Source organism: Puntigrus tetrazona, chromosome 11, assembly GCF_018831695.1.
Source record: "Puntigrus tetrazona isolate hp1 chromosome 11, ASM1883169v1, whole genome shotgun sequence".
NCBI lineage: Eukaryota > Metazoa > Chordata > Actinopteri > Cypriniformes > Cyprinidae > Puntigrus > Puntigrus tetrazona.
In genome coordinates this window covers 18,432,553-18,460,111 of record NC_056709.1, presented here as the reverse complement: position 1 = coordinate 18,460,111, position 27,559 = coordinate 18,432,553, and the positions used below count along the sequence as shown (strand labels likewise).

Below are 27,559 nucleotides of genomic sequence, written 5' to 3'. Positions count from 1 at the left end.
AGAAAAAAAACGCCTCAAAAATTTTTTTCTTTAATTTTCCCCAAATGTTCCCCTTTTTTCTGTATGGTACATGTTCCATGACTTTTCCATAACCTTTCCAGCCATTTGTGACAACTAGATAAGGACTTTCCTTACGATTGATTAAAGAATCATTCTAATAAAACCGACAAATTTATTGAAAAAAATCTACTGGAAATCATAAAACATTTTTTTAGGGTTCTTGAATGAATAGAATGTTTAAAAGAAAAGTAATTATTTCTAACAGACACCTCCTGAAGACTTGAAGAATGAACTGTCTGTGATTTTCAGAAATGATTTTATAGCCTATTCAACTCCATGACTTAAAAAAACACAATGTAAAAATCGCTTGATATTTACAGCTTTCCCGTGACTGTTTAATTCTAAATGATCATAATTATTCCTGGTTGGACATATGACATAAGAACACTGTGTTTAGCAAGAGTAGATTATTCTACAGAATGCAGTATGCTTCTCTTTACAGACATTTTTTTTTAAGTCGGCATAATCGTTTTTTGAGTCTGCTGTTAATATTCTTATGTTAGAACACCGAAAGCTCACCGGGCACCCAAGTGCTAAATGGACCAAAGGTGAGGAGCAATGACAACAAGCATCACAATCTGCAGCTGTTCGATCCCGGCCTACACACACTCATCAGTTGTGGGTCAGCGACTGCGAACAGAAGGGGTTACTGTCACCAAATGGCATGATCCAGGGCCCAAAAGAGAAACAATTACCTAATGGGGGTTTACAACCCTCTGCTAAATGATAACCCCCTCACTGACACACATGCGTCACAGGCTGTAGCTGCTACCACGTTGGCTGCTCACTGTATTTCTAAGCAGCGAAGTGTATGTGTATGTACGGCTGGAGACATTCTCTCTCCGGAAAAGAACAGTGGTGCTTCACAATGAATCAGCGTCAGGAGTTCCCACAGTGCAGCCTGGGAACATGCGACACATGCAATGCATACACACTCAAAGATAACTTCAAACTGTATTGGTATATTATGAGTAATGTGGACAGTGCTTTTAATAGAAAGCCATTTTTCATCTCATAGTAAAGCAAAAATAGTAATTGCGAATTTACATGGAAGCTTGTATACACAAGATCAAGGACAAGAAAAGAAAATTCGTAACTCTGACAATTTTGAGAAAATATATCTCAGATATCCCAATGGTGAGATATGAACTCATAACTGTGAATTCTTTGTTACATCTTGTAGTTCTTGAATTTTTTTTGCAAGATGTTTATAATTTGCAATCGCAAGATACAAACTTGCAATACTAAAAAGAAATGTCCAGATTACGAAACATGAACTTGCAATTTGTGTTAAAAGTGTGAAGTTGTGAAGAAAACAAAGTTGTGAGGAAAAAATATAATTACCTCATTTATTTATTTTCATGGCAGAAAAAATGTAAACTCAGGAAACTGAATAAAAATGTTCAATAAAAAAATTGCAAGAACAAAGTCAGAATTTTGAGTGTTCATGTTGAAATTAAATCTCTCACTTTAGACTTTTTCTGCAGACTTTATTCTCACAACAGTGAGGTTGTTCTAATTACCTTTTTTATATTTTTATTCCATACCAATATTTCTCACAATGTGACATTGACTACCTGTTTCTCTGTACTCTGTAACTGAAACGATACAATACCGTTTTTGAGAATATTTATTTTTAGATTACAAATATTTTTTATATCTTCAAATTTCTTACATTCATCTTTCATTTTACTATTAAATAGAAATAGGAATTTTCCCTGCAAGTCCTGAATTTGCTGAGTTTGACCTGTTTCTAGATCAACATATTTTGTTGACCGTGGGACAACAATTTAGTCCTAATCATCTCTCTACATCTAAACCTAACCTTACCTTTGAGTAATGCCAAAAATCAGAGGAAATGATAGATGAATGACACTGATGTACAAGCAGCCAACGCTGATTGGCTGATCACGATGTTGTTTCAGGGTCAACAAAGATTGATAGATCCTAGGACCTAGGAACACGTCAAACTCTGCAAAATCAGGTTCTGCAACTTTCCATACATCATATTTAAATTTTTCACATGCTTTCCTCACTGAGGTGGATTGTAAACCGTCTTCAAAAGGGTAATTTTGCAGAAAACAGGATTTCCCTGCTCTTTTGATATAAAGATAGACCAGAAAGTTGCTCAACAAAAAGACCATTTTTGGAAACAGCTGCAAAAACAGGTAATTCTGTAATTGTCACAGTTTTGATGTAACAACTATAAGGGCATTAGCATATTACCGCCTACATTTCTACATTTACACATCAACAGCAATTCAGTATTCAGAAACACGGCCTGTCTTGATGAATGACAGTGTCAACTACACCAATAGTTTTTCATATGCAAAAAACCTAGCCAGTCATAACAAAGGTCATTTACATTTAGATGCCTTACATAAAGCTGGAGCTTCTTAAAGCAGCTTGTTTAATTCTAAAGGTCACCGAGAGGGTGTAAAATGGTTTTATAAAACAAAAACCTGGGGTAACATAACCTAAGTGCACTTGACACAATGCATGATAAATGTATGATAAAAGCAGCCTCTTCTTGGCCTAGGTGTAGTCAAGGTCTGGCAGGTCTGGCTGAGATGTTGACATGCAGTCTGATTCTGGATCGGTCTGTCAGGCAGTAATCCCCTTTAGACTACATTGCTTAAACCTGGCTGAGCTGTTGACTCAGCTTATGACTGATTCTGGATCTGTCTGTCATGTTGAATGGCATTTCTTCCTCTCACCTGTGAGCTAACATCAGTCTGTCATCTCTACATCTGGATAAATAACGCTTCCGGCATGGGGATTTTAAAGGATAGGTAGCTTCCCAACTGCAAATAATATTAATTTTAATATGTAAATCATGTTTCTTTTTAGAGGAGTAGTTCAATCAGAAATTTCAATTTCATAATTTACTTGTAATTTTGTCCCTTCTATGAAACGCATAAATGCTTTGCAAATACCATTATTAATGTACCTATATTCAAATTCTGGCTGATATGAAAAATTTAACAACACGCATATATTTATTTATTTGTCCAATAACAAAAAAATGGCCGAAACTCAAATTTGATTGTGTCTACATAAATTAAGTTTAAAATGCTATAGTGTGATTTAGGTATCGCAGCATGACAAATGTACAAGTATGAATGTATAGTTCAAGATAATGACCAGTATGATTAAATTATTTGCTTTTTTTTTTAACTTGAGCGTTAGATGATGATAAAGGTCCTATAAATGCAAACACAGCATGCACATTTAAATATGCAATGGCCATTAATATACATCACATATCAACTGATAAACTACACATAATCTCTAATATATGCAGGTATATCATGCATCCCTAGTTACAGTGGACAGGAGCTGAATCATTTAAGCTACAAAAAGGACAACAATGATCATAATATGTGACAAACGGACCAACATCTATCACCAGTGAGTCAGTAGCGAGTTGAACAAGTTCAGTCTGTTTTGTGAACGAATCATTCAGATTTAGTTTGATCAATTTTTTCACTGAACACACAAAAATGAGTCACTGACCATCTTGTTTGGATCGTCACATGACATTAGAAGACTTAGAATATAGTGCAGAATTGTTCTTTCGCATAATAATAGAGTTTTTGATCAAGCACATTCCCTAAAATTACATCTTATGTGTTCCATGTAGGAATTAAAGTCATATGGATTCGGAACGATATAAGGGTGAGTAAATCATGACAGAATTTTAATTTTGGAGGTGATTTAATCCTTTAAGTGAACCTGTAGTTAAGGACAAGGACAGAATCTCAGAGCTGTGAACGGAATTGGAATGAGTGCAGTGATTTGGCAGCAAAAACAGAGGCTCATTCATTCTTAATGAACGACCGGTCGCTATTTTAAGGCATTTCTCATCAAGTGTCTCAAATGACACAAAGTTCAGAGATTTCTCAAACGGAATAAATAAATATAGAATTCATTCCAGGATGCGGTACATTGCTAAAAAAAGGTAATAGTACAATTCAACATTTCCATGCCAGGTCTATCTTCTTGTTTTGTTTTTTTTTTTTTTTTCAAAATGGAGCCTGATCTCTCCACACATCTTATGCGTATGACATAAATACATGCAGTGGGTAAAAAATAGCTGCATTGTGAAGTGCTAAGCCAGCAAGGAACCTAAAAACACCAAAGGCAGACATATTTAACATCACACGTTCTAAAATACATCAGAAAAACAACAATGCCATGTGCATATCCAGCACACAAACAAGCTCTAAAAATAGTCATGTCTGAAAAATCAGTTTATTTTAGCGGCTGAGGTTCCAGGAGCGCTGCAGTATGCCGCTTTGTGTTCCTGAAGCCCCTAGTTCAGGTTTCGGATATGACCTACATTCGACGCATCGCAGGACTTCATATAGGTTTGGAACAACATGAAGGTGAGTAATGAAGGTGATTTTGGTTCTCTAAAGCATTGTTTGGCAAGACAATTGGCAATTCATAAGCACAATCTCAGTTGCTATTTTTATATTCTGCTCCATCAAGCTTCGAATTCCTCTGAACATCTCCTAAATATCAAGCTTCATTGAGTTACATGCCTAAGAAAGATTCATTCAGCTTTGTTGTCATTTTTGGACATTATTAGACAGATGAATTAATCGAGTAGAATTAATGTTAGATTTATGCATTAGTTAATCATTTATATTGTTCATAAATATATAAATAAACAATTATATTTGTCCTATGCAGGTTGGCATTGCAAAAGTGTTTAGAAAATTCTAAATTATTTAGATAAAATGTGACCAATCGTTACATAATGAAGTAGTCCTAATTTAAGCCAATGAATAAAAACAATAACTAAATAATACAATTCAACCCATCCAGTTAACAGCTACAAAACTGTAATAATAATAATAATAATAATAATAATAATAGTAATCGAGTAATAATAATAATTAATCATTTTAAATAATCAAAATGTGGCTTTTATATCTACAGTGCTACTTTTCATATTTATTTTCTGTATGATCTGGCATTAAACCTGAGGTATTTAGCAATTCCAGAAGTTTCAAGACCTGCATGAAAAAAATACATGTAAATCTGAATATATATATATATATATATATATATATATATATATATATATATATATATATATATATATATATATATATATATATACTGTTTCAAAAGGAAATAGCAACAAAGTAAAAAGAAAACTACAACATACAGGCAACTGTCCTGTCCATAGCGTAAAGTTTACATATCAAATCAAAACCCTCCTAGTAACAAATCTCTGAGCAAAAGAAAGCTTTAGCACAACACTGGTAAATGGCATTGGCAGAGACACAGTGGCACAATACACTGACTGATGATGAACGCTATGAAATAAACACAAATGAAAAAGCAGGCAGCTTTGAATCATAAAACTGGATGTCAGCTTTAGGCACACATGAGTGTAACATGGTTTTGACTTCAAAACTCTGGTCTCTGAGCCAACTTAACAGTTGCAAAGCGGACAAAAATAGTAAGCCTGTATGATTCAGCAGTGTCTGGTGACTCTTATACATAATAAGTTTCAAAATTAGCATGCATCCATATTCAAATCCTTAAAGGTCAAGCAAAGGTGTGTAGCACAGCGACACTAGCACCCTTTCCCTTCCCGATCCAGACACAAAGAAGTTTCCCACTGTAGCTTCTTTGTCTTCTTTCACAGTAGGTCAGCTTCACCTCTCCCAGCCACAACACAAGTTACCTGGCATTGTGAAATCGGACACACAACATATTGTCCGGTCATGAAGAGGATCGAGGTGTTTAACGGGAGGTATTGCATTCCTGGAGAGCAATACTGCAGTAACTGGAGAGGCAATCAATCAGATGCAACGCTTTAAGTGACTCTGAGCCTCACCGCCGTGATTCAGTTAGCGGTGTAGCGTAGGCTGTTGTTAACGCATTTGGAAACGACTCATTATCATCATCATTCTAATAATAGTCAAGACTATTACTATACCAGCATTCGGATGTTTGCGCATTTCCAAAGTTATAAGGGGCCTGTGGATTTTGGCTAGAAATAAAAGCATGATTACAATATTTTTTTTACAACAAAAACTGGGTTAGTTTGAGATGCTGAATCTTCAGCGCTCTTCTCACAGAAGCAATTTCATGCGTTTTTCGATGCCCTCCCAGTTAAATACATAAAGCTTAATTGAAAAATGCTCTCGTACACTGGGATGTGTTTGTTCTGAGCTGAAGCTGTTATCTGCATGGCTTGATTAAATTTTTCATGAGCATGACCCAGTGAGTAATACAGGCTGCTCTCTCTAGTTCTTCTCCTACTTCCTTCTTTTTGCGCTCTTGTCATCTTTCCTTTTTTTCCAGCATGTGCTTGTCTCTATAATCTATAAATGAGAGGCACTGACATGACTGGAAAAATGATGAAACAAATCAAATGAGTCGCAAAGCTTTGAGACCATCTCAATCTTATATTAGAGCACTAACAAAAGTTGGTGTTTTAAGTAGATGCACAAATTGAATTTACTACAAAATTTGAAACAACAAAATACCTGACAAAAATTGTGCAATTAAATAAGAATATCCCTCTTTATTTATCACTACCTCTCATGGCATAAATGTACCTTGGTCTACTTTCTTGAGAGACTCTAAACACCAAAGAGTATATATCACTGCAGTTTCCAAAAGAAATTAACACTAGATGCAGTAAAACAACTTTTATTCAATTAACGAATGAATGAATAAAGCGGCATTGTTGCACAATTACTTGAAGAAGATCATTACGATATTAACATGCTGGGAGATTTAAAAAAAAATGATGCTTTTAAACCTTTAGCATCACACATATCTATGTGTTTTCATAGACGGTAGTTTTTTTCGGTACAGAGTACAGAGACTGTGTAACTACGGTTTAACAAAACAGTTCAAATCTGCATATAAGGAACTTAAATGGCATAGCTGCATCAACAAATGTGTTTTTATATCAGTTTTGCATTTGCTAACACTATCAGGTAGGTTTATGGTTTAGGTTTCAGGTGGATTTGGTTGAGGGCATATCTCTAACATGATAGAGCATTAGCTTTTAGAGACATTCCTCAGATATTCGAATTCTGAATCGCCACAATATGTACCCAAAGCAACGTAATAAAAACAAAGCAGTACATACCTATATCAATGTAATAAAAACAAACCAGGGTTCACATATTGAACCCGTGTTTTAGTGCCACTCAGTGGACATTTAATAATAATAATACATTTACATTTCTTACAGTTCTCTTTGAAACTACAGCAAAACATGCAGTAAGATATATAAAAATGGTGTTGCACACTTTTATAAGACCAGGTTAATTTATCAGCTACTTCTGATAAGCATTAACAATAAGTAATTAATCATTCATAGATGTGACGATGAATAAAACTAAAAGATAATCGCTTTTTAAAAGAGGGTAGTGAGCTTTGACACCACAAGTTCCTGTTTCAAAAGGAAAGGTAAAAAAAAATTATTTAATGACTCTATTGATGCCATTTTCTTTGTGACTTTGTGTTTTCTGAAAAGATCACATACAAAACAAACCAGAAAATCAGTTCTGAGTATTACTAATTACTAATAATGTGTACTTAATGTCTAAATGTTAGCATCTAGCATTTTCTAACTTCACTGTGGTTCAGACAGAACAACTAGACCAGTTTTTCTCCACACTGGAGTGAAATGTGGCTCTGGATTCACATCGCATAAAGCATGTTTACATGATGAATTTTTGCAAGGCCACAGTTTCCATTAAGATTGAAACCACAAGCAGGGCTACAAATAACTCGTGGCTAGAGTTTCTCTGTAAAATATAATTACACTGAACATGCAAATAAGCTGATCACCCAAATAAAAAAAAAGAAAAAGTTATTCAACCATCTGTTGCCTATCCTGACGGACATGGACTAGAAGAAAGAATATTTGAAGTACAAAAAACAAAGCACCTATACTTTGTCAGAAGCATTAATCAAAAGGCAAAGCACCAATAAATGGCATGTCCAGGCTGGAGGCGACGTCAGTAGAGTTCAAAGGGATATAAGATATTGACAGTCTTGTCACAGCAGAGGCATTTGAGAGCCTCTACTTTCTCTTCTGTGTGACTGATGCCCAAAAACTGTTGACAGATCACAACAGATTTATCAAAACATGCAGAATGGCACAATAGTCTACACTGGTAATGCTAATAACATTTCACGTTACACATATGGCAACCGGTCATTGGTTAATTAGCATATCTGCACATCCAAATATAACTAAAGCTTTGACTTAAAACAATAAGTAATAAAGTGAAAGTAATAGTGCATTAAAGCAATTTTAGAAGTGTTCTAAATGAACCGGAGCGCAAAAAAACAAACCATAGCTGCAACATAGGCTTTAAGTAAAAGGCATTGTTCAGTGTACAGTGCATGCCATCTCTCTACAAAAACAAGCTGGAGTATCTTTCAAAAAAAATTCTAGTATGTTTTGCCAGTATGTTAGTAAACAATTTTGAGCCAGCATGAATTACACGAGGCAAAGCAGAGGGTTGAAGAGAGAGACATGAGAGAAGAAACTTGGCATCTCATGTCTGGAACCGGGAGACACTGGGAAAGGGAAAACTCATGATCGGGAAAGGCTTGGGGATGTGCGCCCATGTTGATGTTGACAGCCAGCCCTTCCGGCTCAGTGGGAGAAAGAACCATCTGTCCTAGCAAAGGGTTAATCCACAACACAGATCCCCGATTCTAGCATTTTCCACCCCACATATTCCCATTAACAAAATGGATTTGGTTTCTAAAAGCATATCCTCCCAAAAAGACCATTGCTTTGTTTCGGCTTTCATATACTCCATCAAATCCAGTGACGTCTGTGCCAAAACGACTGATCAATGTATCAAGACATGCCAAATGATGCTTTGCTGGATATATTGATGAGCTGATTTGCTACACCGAAACCGAGCTCACAAGAGAAACGCCATGCAATACGAACACACACAGCAGGCCTATTCCTGTTTCAGATTTACTTGACTCAAATCTTCATCAAATCATCTACATAAAATACAAGTCTGTCATATACGAGCCATAGAATGCAACTAATTACCTAAGAGGCATTACCCCTTAAAATGGGCATCTTTTCTGAGCCTGCATGAAAGGCTGAGAGAAAAGCGAGCATGAGAAAGCCTTTCAGACACAGATACGGCTGGAGACAGTGGCTGCTGCGGAGAGACAGACATAGGGCTGGTGTGGATGGGAGGGGGGCTGGGAGAAAGAGACGCCTGCCACACTGCTCAACTCCAAACATAATGGCCTCCGACACGTCAAGTGACCACAGCTTAATTCAACCTCCACTCGCTCAAGCAGACGGACACGTACGCGCACGCTCCAGCGGCTAACGCGGACCGCGGCATCTCTGGTGCACCATTTTGCCATCCTCAACGAATCACATCCTCTCACATCCCTCAAGACGGTCACATACTCAGCTACATTCCCCGCGTTCCTGCTCCCTTCAGCTTTCCCTCACTCTTTTTGCATCCCTCATTCCCCACCCCACCCCCCACCACCACCACCACCACCACCACCAGACCCCGGAAGCCGAAGAGTCCAGGTGATATTTGGGGGAGAAGAAAAAAAGGCTAAATTACCTTGCAGCTGCTACCTCCAATGCATGCAATCCACTCAAGATCTTGCACAACAAGATGAAATCCAATGGAAAAGAGCAGAAAATCCCAGAATCCTGTTCCGGTGAGCATCAGACGCTTGTATCTCAGCTAGCGCTGCCCAGTCTGTCGTCCCTCCTCCTCCTCTTCCTCTCGATCTCTTTCTCTGTAAAGCAGTCGTCCAGCCCAGCGTTGAAGCTCAGCCAATGTGAGGGGCTCGCACAGCAAACACCATCTGAGCTAAACGTCTTCAGGCTCACACTCATCCACCTCCGCCCGCCCCTCTCTCTCTCTCTCTCTCTCTCTCTCTCTCTCTCCACCACACCCCCCCTCCTTCTTCTCAAACACACACTTGCAGACAGATACACACATGGCTGCAAACAAGACGTTTGCACACTCTCTCTCTCTCTCACTTGTACATGTACATACACAAATACGACGTGACTAAGGCAATCAAACGGTGGGCTACGATGGGGATTAGAGGTTGAATGAGATTTAGCAGATAAAAATCAGGCTGGTCAGGGCAGCCATGTGCATGCATACAATACTATTGTTTAACTCCAACAGGCCACTGGGGCATACGGAAGGGGTGGGGGGAGTGGGCTTCTGTGTGTGACCACATTTTGGCCAGAGTCTTTTGCCTTCTTTTATTAAGCCACCACAAAAAGACTGTCCAATGTCCAAAGTACTGACTAATGAGAGCCTTGATTCTTTAGTCTTAAAGCACTTATATATATATTTTATATCTGAAATCAAAACTGACATCTAAACCATGAAACTATCCCAAAAAACAAAATCAATTCACTAAATATTATCTGTAATATCTGTAAATATTGAAGGGGTTTACTTTATTCTATGGAACACAAAATAAGATGTTAAAAATGTTTTAACAATTTTTGTCTTAATAAAAATCACAAGGGTCCAACACTGGACCTCACTGATGTTTGTATTGACAAAAATACATTTTTATTGATATTCTTATACATATTATAGAAGAAAGTCAGTCAGACAGGTTTGGAATGACATGAGGGTGAATAATGATGACAGCATTTTCACTTTTGACTGCCCCTATAAATGTTTTGGTGGGGTTTTTATTTGAATATTGGTCTAATAATCAGCATACTGTTTTCCATCTTCATTAAAGTATATGTGCCATAGAAGAACTCAAGTAATATGATGCTTTATTTAATAACATTTTAAATTTGGGAGAAATTAAATGCCTCTTTAAAATGTTTTTGATGTCATCTTAAATCTTATCACTTTGGGATAAAATTCCCATATTGTTCTGCATCTTTCAACATAAAGCTTAAAATGTGCGTGTGAACTTGAAATTAAATTAAATCTAAAGAATCTGGTTTTGAATAGCCGTTTGACCACTAATAGCCACTCAACTAAATTACTTCCCTCATCCATCAAACAAGTCCCATAATTCTCAAGCAAATCTTTCAGTCTTCCCGTGTTGCCCTCAGACTTGAATGATTGCAGTGGCAAAACGACAAACACGCATCTCCAGATGAAACCCTGAGGAAATAGGCCAGAGGTAATGACAGAAACACACTGTGTCGTGAAGCCTCTCTATGAGCTTCTATTTCTGGGTGGAGCTCAGCGTGAATCATCTTCTCAGCCCCGTGGAGCTGTGATTTGGATTTAAAGCTCACCTTTTACATAACATCAAATTTTCAACCGCGGAAGAAAAGCAGAATCGCTTTCTTGTGTGGAAAATGGAGGTGAAGGCCTTAATATGCATGTAGATATGCATCTTTAGAGTTTTTCTTGTGATGGTACATGGGTACGATGCCTAAATATGAACGTTTGTGTCTTTCTTTCTTCAGTAACACAAAAGATATTTAGAAAATAGATTAATTAAAAGTCGGTGCAGTTTAAAGTTGTTTTTCTTAAACATTCTTCTAAATAACTTCTTTTGTTCTTCACAGAAGAAAAAAAATCGCACAGATTTGGATTAAATTGAGGGTGAGTAAATGGTAACAGAACATTCATTTGTGGATGAATTATCCCTTTAATTTAGAAGTGAACAGTCTGTTTATAATGAGTGCGTTAAAGAAAGAAAGTATGCGTAGATGCCATTCCATGTAAGTGAAGAACATTTGAACACTGGGCTGAAGATACTTTAGTTTTTCTAGAGTAATTCCAACGTTTATTTCTGAAGGACATCTAAAAAAAAAAAAAAAAAAAAGTGCAACTTGCTGCAGATTCCCAGTCCTGGTCTTTCTTGTTCTGACAGAGCACATGAATGGAGTGCTATCTGAAGAGGCATTCTTCTCCTTTTGTTCCTCAAACCTCTTTTTAAATCCGCCCATCCAAAGTAGTGCCCCCTGGACAGGCCTGATGCTGGTCTCTAGTTAGTCCACTCTCACGGTGATCAACACTTTCTGAGGCCGCGTTTGACTTGCAAATGAATTCACAAAATGCCTTTGAATTCAGAATGTCAAGTGCTGTGAGTGAATGGGCATTTCAGGCCAAGAACAGCCGAAGACTCGTCCACGCTGAACAAGGTGTTAGCCAAAGAAAACGTGGAATGGGATTCGGATTCTGAACATTTAGTCGAATTTCTCAGTATGCCGCCCACATATGCTTGCTCAGTGATATCGAGCTTGAGCTGACATATCAAAATGGAGCCTGGAAACACAGGACGAACCCAAACAGAGAGGACCAGACCTTGGATGGCAAAACCACATCCTGGATTAAACCATGTGACAGCGCAAAAAGCACTCCATCCAGACGTAGACTGTCAATGCTAAAACTCACCCGAATGCTTGTGCTCCCTACCGAGAGCCCTTGGCTCCCTGCAGGTATTATCTCTCTTCTGTCTGCTAATCGTAGCTGACTCGCGACTGAGGCGCTCTTCAGATCTACCGTCTCCAAGCCTGCGGTTGAAGCGTGATGCTTGTCGGCAGACAGAGTAGCACACAAGCTAAATGCTAATTAGCTAGCTCCCACAGACAAGGGTGGCTGTGAAGGCTACATTAACCCAATTAGTTAAAAAGAAGGTGCAAATTTGCGACCTGCATTTGTTTTCTTGTGTATTTGACACAAAAAACACCTGGTTTTGTTGAAATAAAGAAAGCTACGAGTCACGGAATGAACAGACACATTCTCTCAGATGCAGAGATCTACCTAGCAACAATGTTTGTGATGTCTAACATCATAAGACAGCATATGACTGGGCAGTAACCTGTCAGAGACGGCATATGAGGGATCAGTAGCATGCACTGTGGTACGAAGGGCAGTGACTAATTGAATTTCACCACACCGCTTCGATGCTGGATGCTTTTGTTCAGGTGGTGAGTTGATCGTTGCTCATTACATCAAGGGTGATGGCCCTTCAGTGCACCGTACTCCCTCTGCCACATCATCATTCCATCACACACACATATACATGCGTACACACGCTCGCCAAGCAAAAGTGAGATCCGTGCCCCAAAGGGACTCTAGACAATGGCTTGAAAATAAATCATACTGATGAGAACGTTCCTCAGTCAGGGGCCATCTGTCCCTGTGAACGAGATGTGACTGAAGGGTTCGATTTTTTGCTCTTTTTTTGGGGATTCTTTCCCCTGACTCAACCCCACTACAACCCCGACCCCACCCCACAACAACCCCACCCCAATCCAACCCTTTAGCCTATATATGAGGCATCCACCACACGCACTAAGCCCCATACATCACCCACAAACCCTCTAATCCGTTGCCCGCATCTCAGGAGATTCGAGACCGAAAGCGTGCAGAAAAACAAGACGGACTTGCCTCGCCGCGGTGCAGCCTCCGGACGGTAATCCTTTCTTTCTTTCTGGCGAGAAAACGCAGCAGCAACCTGTCTTCAGCTGCAATCCCGCTGTCTGCTACCGAGCAGAAAAACAAATGGAGGGATGGAGGGAGCGAGAGAGCCGAAGAGGGGGTGTGGAGGGGGGTGTGGGGATGCAGGAAAGAGGAGGGGAGCAAGAGAGGGCAAGCAGGGGCTGGCTAACCACAGGGAGGCTTAAATAGACTGATAGATGAAGACGAGAACAGAGGGACTGAGAAGGAAATGTGAAAACACTGAGGGAGGGAGCGCCGTTACAGTGGCATCTGTTATGTTGACGGTGTCGGCGATGTGAAAAGCTGGAGCGTGAAATGAGGAGAAGACAAGAATGAACAAAGGGCACAGCCTTTTGTTCCTCTCGAATTACATCACAGGACAACAAATCAGAGAACTCAAATGTACTCAGGGCCACAAAAACATTTCATATGCACTTGTTTCTAGCTGCGAGAGTAGAGGTTTGGAAGCAAAACGACAGAAACGGATGGGGATAGACAGAATTTATTATTCAGACTATCACTCTGAGATACAGAAGCGGCATGGCATGTGTAATGGACATCTGGCTTCATAGATTACATCTGGACACTTTACATTAGTTACTTTCTCATGAAGAATGGTTACGAGACACATTTGTTCATGTTTTATCACAATTAACAGGAATAAAGTAATTTGGCTGGACAGAAATATTCAATTCAATGCTAATAATAATAATAATAATAATGCATAATGATCATACTTTCTTAATAATTTGGCAGAAATGAATTTTTTTATTATATAGTAATAGAAGTAAATTCTATTAAGTAAACTACTACTACTAAAAACAACAAACTTTTATAATAACATTTTATTTATATGCTATAAAATATAATAATAATATATTTATATTAAAATGACAATTTATCATAATAATAATAAAAGATATGGCTGGTCAGAAACTAACTATATACATAAATCGAATAATAATAATAAAAAAATATATATTATTATTGTAGCTGTTCTTTCTACTACTACTACTACTACTACTTACATGCATACGTAAATGATATATTTAATATTTTCACAAATAATAATTATAACTCATTATATCACCCTAGAATGTCATGACTGATTAATGCATTCATTTATTTATTAATAAAGTGCAGTTATAATAAATCCATGCAACTAATCTGTTAATGCCACTTTAATTTAGTTATAGAGGCACTAGTCAGGGTAGACATACATAATGACAGCTGAATCTGCCATGTATCTATAATTGTATTAGTGACATGCTGTCCTGTCTCAGGGTCACATGCCTTTATTGTCACTCTTCTCCAGCCGGTTATTATACCCCCAACACAAACACACACACATTTTTACGCACACACGCCACTGGCCACCTGGTGAGGCAACTAGCTGTTCGGGCCATCATTGCACAAAAGAGACAGCTGCACCCCTCCAAATTCCTTGTGCATAATCTCCGACTGACCCTCACGCATCCAAACAGCCAGCCTCACATTCACAAGCTCTGATCAATCTTGACTCATTGCTGTCATGTTCACCAGCATCATGTCATGTAAAATCACCAGGTAATTGACAGCAAGATACCAACTGCTCCATTAAACCGGATATTAAACGCACATGCTTTCATCAAGACATGCTTGCATCTTGCTGGAAGCAACCATTAGTAAAGATTCCAAATGCAAAAACTGTGATTGTAGTTATCATAAATGGGAATCGTGGTTTAAAAATTTGGAAAATACAGTTTGACACGTACAAGTTTTTAGATTGTTATAGTCAGTCATCTTAACATACGCTATTGTTTTGTTCCATTTAACAGTCTGGTCTGTAAGATATTTATTTATTTGGCTGTTTGTTTGTTTATGACGAAAAGATTGCTCAAAAATGACTATAAATTATATTAGAGAAATAAATATTATTATTATCTATCTATATTTATGTTTTATATTTGTATGTTTTAAAATGAAAATGTAAAATTTCATTTTATCACAAAAATGCGGTCTTGGTGAAAATTAACAATTAAGCAATTTTCCAATAGTATGTACATTGCCTTGAAAAAAACCTGTGGAAAAACCAGACAGTGCTGGCTATCAACAGTTTTCCTATTTAAATGGCTGAACGTATTCAAAGCCAAATTCACATTTTGTACATACCATGTGATGTAGATTAAGTGTAGTGACCTAAAATCACTCCTATCATCTTGTTTATCAAGTTAAGACAGATTCATTTTGACCCCAGATCAGCATGAACTGCTGTTATATGAATAGTCTCAAACGCTGAAAGTGCTTTAGAAGTTGATTCTGGAGCATCTGGACACATCCACCCCCATCCCCCCGCTCTAGTTTCACAGAGATGGCCTCCTTCACATCTCATCTGTCCTCAATGTCCACAATCTACATATCACATCTTTAAAAGTGAAGCATGCAATTTCTGCGGCAATAACTGTTCATAAACGAAACCGAAAAGCTCTCCCGATCTCCCCTTCTGCAACCAAACCAATTCTGTTTGCTGCAATTAATAGCAGAAATGGCTCGCTTCATATTTAAATAAATGACTTTGGTCTTTCAAGTTGCACACATATGGATGACTTTGATTTCTGGGAAGCCAAGGCTATGTTTTGTATCCACAAAACAGTGATGAAGTTGAGAAGAGAGATGGAGCCCACTACTATCGGTCCATCCCACCCATCTGTCCCTCCAGCTGTCTCATGTCTATCAATCATTCTCAAACACACACACACACACAGCCACTCGCTTTCTGTCACATCAGAGACTACAGCTCTATTAACCAGAGGAAGATGCAAAACTCACCATCCAAACAGTTTAAAGCTGAGTGGGGGTTTCCTTTCAACCAGACAGCATCGAGCGTGCTGCTACAAATATTATGATTTATCAAAACTATTTTATGCACAAAGCAGAATGTCAGCAAAGCTGTAGCAAAAAAAAATCCAGAAAGCTGCCTTGCTGTTTCTTGCCTCATGGAAAGTTAGAGCTCTGCTTTGTTACATGCTAACATCAAACTCTTTATACTCAAATAAAACTGAAAAACAAAAAAGGAAAAAAAGTGTACAATTGCAATCAATATTTCTCTCACTTTGTCTATGATGTTTAGTAATGCTTTTAGTAAAACTTGACAATAAAAGTTCATACTGAATGAAAAAGCAAATTCATTTGCTTTTGGAGCGTTAAAAAAGGCTCACAAAACCTGCTTTAAATGAAATCGACCAATCATCAAAAGGGTTTGGAAAAATTAATCACTGAACAAATCGTTTGGGAGTCATTCAACAAATAAGGTAAAATAAATGAATATTTTAAGAAAATAAAAGTTTGTTTTTGACCTTGCATGCTTGTCAACCTGTTGTTTGGGACTCCGAAAACCAATTCATAACCCATAATAAAAGGCACTTTAAGCTTAACTACTTGCAGCAATATTTTTACAGCATTGGAAGACTGGCATGTAATGACTAATTTTAATAATTCTGGGATTAATCATTGATAACACCAAAAGAACAAGGTTGCTGCCTGCTTTTTAGAACAGCTTTGATGCCTTAAAATGCTGTCTATGTAGGCAGCTCACCAGGTTATGCAGCAGAGTTTTGGTCTCAAATCATTTGAATGTAACAGGTAGCATGTGTAGCTTACTTAAGAAAAAGACCATTTTCTACACACACGCACACACAATTGTGTAAATCTACCAAGATGCAGTGTTTAAAATCATTGCCATTTTCTATGGACAGACATACACAAGGGAAAATCTCTGGACTTCTAGAAACATCGGACTTATAGAATCAAAGCACGTCCACTCAACTGCACACACGTCCAATGCTCTCTTCCTCTACACAGATACAAAAACACAGACTATTTCATCACACCTCTCCAAGAACACGGCTGCCACCTACTCAATCATGAATACTGACGGCGTCTTCCCTTCCACTGCCTCAGAACAAACAGTCCAGCCATAGCTTTGAGGCACACAGCTTCTGCACATGAACTTTTGCAAAAGAATGAAGTAGAGCAACATATAGCAGAGTACAGTATAGAGAAAAGTAAAAACAATAAGTGTACTCACAAGGCACAGCGTGGCGGTAGAGGTTGTCACGTATGGTTTGCTGAAGCTCGTAGTCAGCAGAGGATTTCTGAAACCTTTGGCTCAGGTAGTGTTTCAGGTCTTTATTCAGTTTATTTCCTGCAAAAACAAAAGGAATACGTTAGTGGTTCTGAATCATGTACAGACTCAGCAGATATCTGCAGTAGCGCAGTTTGCTTCTCACTCACTGTTTAACCAACAATGGATAAAACTAACAGTGGCTAAAATGGCTAATATGATTGCAGCTGGTACATATTATGATCTGAAGAGGCTTTGGGATGTTCCTATCCCTATCCCCTAGAACACGGGTTTGTATTAATGCAATGGGCTCAAGAAAACGAATTTGTATATATGTCAGTGGTCTTATTTGGTAGGAGTTTTGCAAGCAAATGAAAGTGGACACCTTTGTGACAGAGGAGATGCTAATAAGTGTGTTAATCAAAAGTTTATGGTTAGTAATTCTTTTTGAAAGAAATGAATACTTTTGTTCATCAAGCAGACATTAAATCGCTCAAAAGTGACGTAATTCAAAACATTTCTAATTCCAATAAATGATGTTTTCCATTCATCGAAGAATCCTGAAGAAGAAAAGTATTACATATTAGAATGATTTCTGAAGGAGCATGGCTGATGAAAATTAAGCTTAGCATCACAGGAAGGAATTGCAAATATATTAAAATAGAAAACACTTTTTGAAAAGGTTAATAATATTTACGATATTACAGTTTTTACTGCATTTTTTCTTAAACTAATGCAGCCATGGCGAGGATAAGAGACACTTTAAAAACCAAAAAAACACCCATGCTGAGAATGGTTTAAAATTATGTTGTAACTATGTTTCTCAAACTGCTAATCAATGACAAATGAAACACATTTGTAAACATTAATTATGGCGCTTGGGTGTGAAAGAGTAATCCATGAGACATTAACACATAGTAGCACACCTCCATTCACACTCGTGGGGATACCTGGCTGCCACCTCAACCCAGTGCAAGCAATAGAGTGGGCCATGTGAAACATTTCCCACCCTCAGCTCCACCATCTGTTTAGAAGACACAGATCGCTTACCCAGCACCATTTCAAAGAGATGCCAATAGCCAAAAGCTGTTTATGTGTTAATGTGGTTCCGCTGGGTGCCCGCACCAATGCCAGATCAGTCGTCGGCACTGCCTTCCCACAAACTCTCCATTTCTCACATGTACAAGTGACTCAAGGGACTTCCCTTTACCGGATTAATGGGAATATTGCATTTCTAGAGAATTCTTTGAATGAATAGTCTCATTAAGGCCTAATGATGTAATCAGTTTCTCTCTCGCTCGCTCTGTAGTCTGTCGTTGATCAAATGAAACTGCATTTTAAAACTTTATGAACATACATAATTGGTTGCCTTGGCGATACTCAGCGCTGCAAGTCTCAAATGCCGCCCTCTGCCCTTGAAATGTTCCTACGAATGGCATAAACCAGCACAGATGGTAATATACTGTAAAGATTGTGCCGATCTGGGCTCTTTGAGCGTGCACAGTAGACGCAAAATCTCATGATCACCAACAATTTTCCACAATCACTTCTAATCAAATCTACATCTTGATCCCAGTTTGGAAACATCACCTTGTCATTAACGCACTGGGATATCTAATGCGGTTTATCTTGTGTTTTGTATAACTAGGTTTAGCTCTGTACAGGTGACAGTCAGATGCAAATCACAATATGAAATAATTGATAAAGATACATTGAATAAAGCCATTTCACAGCAGTGAAAAAATGCAAAAAAAAAGTAGTTCACGAAAGCAAAAAATGCTTTTAATTTCACAAAAGTTAAACATTTATAACACTGTGGTCTATGAATTTAAACAGATCCTCAATCGTTCAGTAAAATGTAATAAAAAACATTCAAAACACACACATTGCATTGAGGTAAAGATGTAGATTTAACACACAGTTTGTGTTACCACCACCGTGTTGAGCAGGCTGTACAATTAGCTGCAGAACAAGTAACAGCTCTGCCAGGCAATGTTCAAGCTAGAAGGTCAGAAAAGAGCTCTTCTCTTCTAATTGAACCTCTGGAGGATTGTTTCTTAATCTAGCCACATCCAAGTCTAAAAATATACTTCGATGCGAAACCCATTAGACTGCTTTTTCAGAACTAAAACGGGAATAATGTGCGAGTGTGAAATTCCTGTTGAGTTGGTGTGTGCAGTCTGGCGTTGATGTTAGCGCCGAGGCATACCGCTGTGAATTAATCCCTGCAACAGGTTGCGAGTCATTACTCAAACCTACAGCAGCCAGACTACACACACCCACCCCCATCCATCATCGCAAACTCACTTTATTCCAATTAGCTGCTTACTAGTCGGACTCAACGGCAACAGTGGACTTCTGACCAGATAAGAGCTAAGATCTTGCCCTGCAGAGACGAGACCAAGAGATGGGTATACACACACACAAAGACAGTAGGAAGATACCATGGGACAGACTTTATAAAACAAAGACCATTTTTTGGTGTATGTAAGCATATGTGATGCAACATTTTTTTTAACGGTTCCAGCCCTTTCCAATTGCGAATGTATTCAAATGTAGTCAAATGCTGCGGCTCTCTGAAGTTGGCTGATAATATGATTTTCAGGAATGAGAAGTAAGATCGGTTTTGCTTTTAGTTATTTTTTTAACCTAATCAAAATAACCCAACTGCTGTTTGATTGAGATTAATTGGAATGCACAATGAAAAAAACATGATTTCTGAAACACACACACCCATGCTGTCAAGTGATTAATTGCAATTAATCACATCCAAAATAAGTTTTTGATTGCATAAAATACCTGTGTTCTGTGTATTTATTATTTATTATGTATATATAAATACACAAACAGACAGTAAATATTTACATATGTGTGTCTTCTGTGTATGTTTATTATGTGAACTGCATGTTCAGAATCATATATGCATATGCATTTTTTACTGATATTATTAGTCATAAAATAAGAAGTCAGTCTGGTCTGATGAGAGAGTTAGTGATCAAGTGTTCTAAAGAGCAAAAACGTGATGTAAGCCAGAAGGAACTCTTGAATAATGCCTTAAATTACTGTGCATTATTTGTTCTGGAAAAAAAAATGCAGCGTACTAAAATGTTTAGGGTGTCATTTTACACATACCGTGCACTTTTTACACTCAGCGAGTAGATTAGACAAGGCATAATCTTATTATGTGTGTTTCAAGCGATATGGAAATAGATTTAGCGCAGAGTAAAGAATGGCTCTAAAAGCACCTTTTCGAGAAACAAGTGTTTTGTAAAGAAAATATGATTACAAGATATTTTTCCAACGGGGGAAGCAGCATAACTTACAACCAATAATAACTATATTATTCAAATACCAGAATATAGAGTACCACACAATCATAGTAAAACACCAAACACAGTAAAATGACTCCGGAACACAGAGTATTATTGGTACTGATGTTTTCTGAGCACTCAACTCATCCTGCGCTTCTCAAACAGCTGTATAATATCTGTTGTGAGGACAGCAGTTCTTCTCGATTTTGCTGACTCTTTGCTGATTTATGCAGACCCTCTAGACAGAAATTACAACGGCCCAATGGTGCACATCTTATCTTACATAGCTGACTGCTTTCTTTTTGCTTAGTGTGTCCGTAATCCTGAAGATGAACAACTAGCAGCACTAGAGTCTTCATTGGTATTTTACTCTACCGCTCTGCAAAAACAGTCCAACGAACTGGCAGCGCAGAGAGAAGGATAAGTCACTCTTTGAGTCTGCGTATACTAGGGGACACACCATTTGGTGTCCGGACCCCAAATCCCTCCTAAAATAGATAATTAGAAAACAAATTGCTACCGAATCAACTGCACCTGGCAGAGATACCGATAAGCTCCCAACTGCGAGCGCCCACTTAACATGACAGCCAAAGCACGCTGGATTAATTCCAGCATGTGTGTATCTGCATTTATACAAGTGTGCAAGACAACTGTCTCAGTAGCCAATTACCTGCTGGATCAGAATAAACGAAAGCACAGTGTGTTTGGTAGAGATTGCTGGATCAGACGAAGCATCCAGCATTCAGAACGATGAGATGAGAGAGAACGAGGAAGTGTGTGTGCGCGTGTGTGACCTGGTACCACTCAGAAACATAACTGCCAGCTGACACCAGCCCTAAATTCTAGGAAAAATGAAATCCAGTAACTGAACGGAGGCTTGTTTTACTCACTTGGCTTTGGAGATGGAAAATGAAAGAACTGTCAGATTTGCAAATTTCTTTGGAGTCAAGCTACTTTCTGAACATTTTCCTCTGCCTGTGCATAAAAGCAGGAAATATAACTTTGTTCAGAAAGGCCTTTGGAAAAAAAAAAAAAAAAAAAAAAAAACTGGAGCCTGACAGATAAGTAAAGAAAGTGTCTGACACACAAAGTCTAACCAGTGGCGTGCAGGAGGCGTTTGAAATGAGGAAAGGGGTTTGAGTGTCCTTTATGCCCAGCGTAAAGTCACGTCCCAATTCCTTCTGAACAGATTTCAGGTTAAAGGTGTATGGAGAGCAATTTAGCTATAAATTATTTACATTTAATCATTTAACAGACACCTTTATCCAAAGCCACTTACAAATGAGGACAGTTAAAACAATTAAACAAAAGAGCAACAATACTTAAGTGCTGGGGCAAGTTCCAGGTTAGATATGAGACATTATCGAAAAAATAAACCAATTTTGTATTTTCATATTAACATTGTAATATTTGTTGTGGTGTTTCTTTAAGCAAGCAATATTTACTCATTTATATACAACAATGTAATAAAATATATAAATCTACACAAAACAATTCTATTCTGTCTGAACCGTCGTTGTTTTTTATATAAAAATACATTTATGCAAAAATATTATGAAATATTTGTATTTTTATTTAATGTAAATTACATACTATTAATATAATGTGTGTCTAATAATAATCCATTACTTTAATTTTTGATTTCTTATATACTACAAATGAAATAATCATACAATAATATTATTATTGTTGTTGTTGCTTTCATTTCATTTCAATTTAATAACTATTTATGTTTATTATATTTTCTTCATTTAGATGACAGACAGACAGATATACAATGGCTGTGTCCTGTAATGAGCTGTTCTGTGGATCCATGTGTGCAAGAGTCTGTGTGAAAAACAGGTATGAGGTCTGTAAACAGGCTTCTGTTTGGTATTCTGCTCTCGTTTCTTGCTCAGCTCTACACTGCCCTCTCTGTTTCCCTCCATTACGCCTGGCCTGCATCACACTGAGCCTTGTCACCATGACAACGCTGGTCAGAGCGGCTCATCCAGCTTTGACGTTTAAGTGTGCCGCCCCCTACTGGTGCTTAATGGTAATAAGCTCTCTGCATGTTCAAACAGTAAATTACACACTCTATAAATCATTTCAGAATTTTGGAAATAAAAATGGATAAAATTAAGCCACTACAGCATCCAAGAGTGTGAGAGCACTTTAATCAACATAGCTGACATATATTATTATTATTATTTTTTTCAGATATTAGCTAACACACATTGTAATAACATAAAAAAAATAATTAATTAAAAAAATTATCATTATCATTATATAAAAATCATCCAAAAGTGATTTAGTTACTAAGTGTGAGTATATATTACACACATATTTTTTTCAAATTTTTTTCTAAATAATTTTATCAAATGAAATGACAAGTATTTAATGTGTTAATGTGGCAGTAATTTTTAATATCAGTGCAATGCCAGTGTCACGTTAATCTTTCATTTATGACAAGGAACATACCACTTTGCACTGAAATTTATGACAATCAGAGCCTATTGGCGTTCATCCTGAGTATTTTAAATGACCATACGAAAAAAAAAAAAAAAAAGACAGACACTTTACAGCCGTATCTCTCTCCACTAGCAAGTGAAATTGTTTACCACATTCCAGATTGCTTTTATCGATTCCCAGCACTCTGGGCAGAAAATATGCCTCCAATGATTCATCTCAGACATGCAGTGTTGATCAGATAGAGCTGTCGTTTATATTAGTCCTCTCTGACTGCAGGCATCAGACAGGCTTTTTAGCTTTGCTGGCCTTTGTGTTTGTGTCTTGACTGTTGGGGTTATCAGAGTGTTTTATGGGTGAGAGTATTCAATGTGAATGCATTAACATCTTTGGTGGATCTCAAAGAAGTACAAACTCAGAAATCTCCAAATGGCCTTTTTGGAAGAAATACAAGTTTATATACACTATTGTTCAAAAACGTCAACACTGTAAATGAAAGACCTTCATAACTTACTATTCTTGAAAGAACCTGAAAAATGAAAAAATATAAAATAAAAACAACTACTATTATTATATTACACACACACACACATATACATACATACATACATACATATATTATATATATATATATATATATATATATATATATATATATATATATATATATATATATATATATATTTCCCTTCTCTCATTCAATCTAGTCAAGCATCAGACAACCAAATTAAACTTTCACGCCGCCAAATAAATCAGACCCTTCTGATAGGATTAACTGAGAAGCATTAAGACTCTGAACACCCGGTGCGAAGTAACACAATTAATTAGCACAGCCTATTAACACTGCTAGCTTGCATTCTATGCTTGATAGAAACGCCTGTTAAAGCAGCTTAGCATCATTGTTTGTCTGCCTACAAATATTTCCTCATTAGGTCAAACCTTACATGTGTGTTAAGAGCTGCTTCAGGAGTCTGGCTCTTTCAGGACATTACAAAAACGGATTTATAAGACCGCCAGTATAAGCAGGTGGAAATGGATTGACCTGGAATGAATTTATAACCTACAGGGTCTTCAAATGTGCCCGTCTGGGATCTTCATTAACCCCAAAACTGACCACAGAGTTTTATATATATATATATATATATATATATATATATATATATATATATATATATACACACACACACACACACACACACACACACACACACACACACATAAACACATGTATGTGTGTGTTTATATATGGGTCAAAGACAGACATTCGTAAGAAAATGTAATAGAATATTTAAAAAAATTAAGAGTATTTTGAATGAGTTTTTATGTTCTTGTATTCAATTTAATATTTGCTTTAATTTGGGTTAATATACTAAGATAATATCCTCTTAATTTGAAATAATGACCAGAAAGATTATTTATCTACACATTTTTTCTATTATTATTATTATTATTGTTGTTGTTGTTGTTGTTGTTGTAGTAAGCACAATTTTGGTAAGAAATTATATTTATTATTAATGACATTATCTTAAGAACAAAAAAATTAAATAAATAAAAACTATACATGCATTTCTTTACTGACCATTTAAACGAGCAACAGCCACATGGTACTAAATGTCTCACACACACCTACATAGCACTTTTAACACATATTACACCTTCTCTACCCAAAGGCTTTCTCCAGCTCAACCACGGTGCAAAGGGCTATTGAACTTTCTTACGCACAGCCGACAGAAACAAAAGGCCCCATTCTTAATAAAACACTGAGTCGAGCTTGCACTGCTGAAGGCCATATCCTCACTCTGCTTCCTTCCTCTGAACTTCCTCTGCTTTTGTTCCATGGCATCTTTCTTTCTCCTCACATTAATTGTTCCCTCAATCCATTCCTGTGTCCTTCTCTTCCTTTTTTTAATCATCTTGATGCATGTGTCACTTTCTTTTACCCTCCGTCACACTATGTCGCTCTCGCTTCGCTGCAGTTTCGGTCTCTCCCCACCACTGGGTTTGATTAAAGCCTCTGTGATATAACCCACTCTCACCCCACGCAGGGACAACAGTCCCCCCGCCATGTACGTGGCAGCAGGGTGCGCTCAAAAGTCAATATGGCACCCCTCCATCCAAGCAACACACACACTTCAGGAGTGTGGCACCACGCCAGCCATGCTAACAGGAACCCTACCAACCTGTCTCGCTCTCACTCAGCCGCAATGATTTTTCTTTTTGCTGATGCAACACAATAACTAAATAAAGCATGTGCCGTCCTCACAGAGCCTCAAGGAGAACGGCTCTGTGACTAAGCAGATAGCAACCGGCTGAGCCAAGACCACCAACACCATCTTAAATCTTTCCAAGACCGTCACTAGGGGGCATGTGTGAATATGGTCCAAAGTTGAAACGCCAGATTCATTTGTTAACAGAGCTAGTTAATGTATTATCTTATGCATGGGAATACTATACGAATAACTCAACATTTTAGTTAATTTTAGCTAATGCATTTAACTAATCAGATATTAAATGTACTCTATTTTATTATAATTAGTTAAATAAGAGACAAAAGGTGTCCAAGTTCAACACAAAGAGACAACTGGAAATAAAATATGTTAACATTTAATAATAATGATAATAATAATAATAATAAAAACAAATAATTATTGAAAAATAAATAACATTTTATGGAAAATAGAGTAAAACAAAAAAACTTAACCTCATGTAAAAATACAACAGTATTATAAACAAAAAAAAACTCAAAAGTAGTTTAAAACCAGTCTACTACATTTAAACAAAATAAAATAAAACAAAATAAACATAACAAAACAAAATAAAAAATAAACCACTAGTTTGAAATGGCCGTAAACAGTGATAATGTCTAATAATACATCACCAAAGATTACATTAATCTATTGAGTTGATTCCACCACAACAGAAAGAGCTGTTTATAATGCTCTATAAAAGAACACAAAAACAAAAAACAAACATAACATTTGCACAGGATATGCTAGGCTAATGTTTTCAGTTATCGTCGAGGCAATCAATTTCATAATCTACCTTTTTTCTATGTAATAAAATGTCAAAGTAATTACTGACCGTAAAAACCACAGTTCATCAGTGAATAACAGAGAAAGGTCTTCATAAAGGGTAATTTATTTAGAAAGTCCAGATGGTACTTCTAGATGCCTCAAAGAGAGGAATAAGAATGAACCATCACCTGTAAGTCAAACACACTCCTTCACCCGTGTCATTCCTCACGGCTCTTTGCCTCACGCTGCCACTATTTAACGCTGGGGTTTTACTCCTACAACCCTATGCTATCCACCACAAGACTTTTCCTCCCTCCATCCTTTGCGTTTCCGGTCATTCTCTTATCCTCAGGCTGCTGTTGACCCTTGAGCCGATGGCCATGACCTAGTTTCTGCTGCGGTGATGCTGAGTCACGGGCCAGCAGGATGTTACATGCGACAGAGACAGGCAAGGTGATGTTGTCCACATCAGGGCCTCCCCTCCACACGCTACATCTGCCTCGGCCTATATTTAGTAACACTAATGCATGCACACAACCGCCCCAGTCTACTACATTTAACTACACTCAGTGGGGAGAGAGAGAGAGAGAGAGAGAGAGAGAGAGAGAAAGAGAGAGAGACTGCATACACATATATATACACATCATAAACACAAGCTTAGGCACCTTCCCAAACAAGTCTTTGACACACTAATCTAACGGTGGCCCAAATCCACTCCTTTAGAGCAATGCATACCGTGGCACTTTACACGGCATACTACAGCGTACGTAACACTCACACCCCATCACAGCGGGGTATGTGTGTTGCGCTATTGTGCTTTAAATGAAATATATGACTTTATAAACAAACAAAATGATCCCAAAACAGACGAGAAAGGGCAAATACAACCCAAATCGCATGAGCTATAAAAGACAGATTCAAATCCTAGATCAGTCAAAAATCTAGCCCTAAGCCTCTCTCAAACTGCGGTACATGAATGTGTAATGAAAGTGTGTGTGTGTGTGTGTGTGTGTGTGTGTGTGTGTGGGTGTGTGAATATGGCAGCTCTTATTTGTATTTGCATACTGTATGGTGTCATGCATAAATAAACATTTGTAAACAATACATTATAAAAAGTAGACCAATAATAAAGATGGTAAAAATGATTTTGTCTTTTATATGGTTTCATATGATTTTACATTTTTT

General features: G+C 37.4%; 1 protein-coding gene across 7 annotated transcripts in view; it reads right to left on the bottom strand.

Annotated features, from left to right (window-relative positions):
• magi1b (membrane associated guanylate kinase, WW and PDZ domain containing 1b) overlaps positions 1-27,559 on the bottom strand; it is a 111,095-nt gene that overhangs the window by 45,919 nt on the left and 37,617 nt on the right. For 6 of the 7 annotated variants that reach the window (XM_043251258.1, XM_043251251.1, XM_043251255.1 and 3 more), the window contains exon 2: positions 17,566-17,682. In XM_043251258.1, the coding sequence (XP_043107193.1) occupies positions 17,566-17,682 (117 nt within the window). Of the gene's footprint in view, positions 1-13,448; positions 13,521-17,565; positions 17,683-27,559 lie in introns of those variants that run through there. The other variant, XM_043251257.1, reaches the window with a different exon arrangement.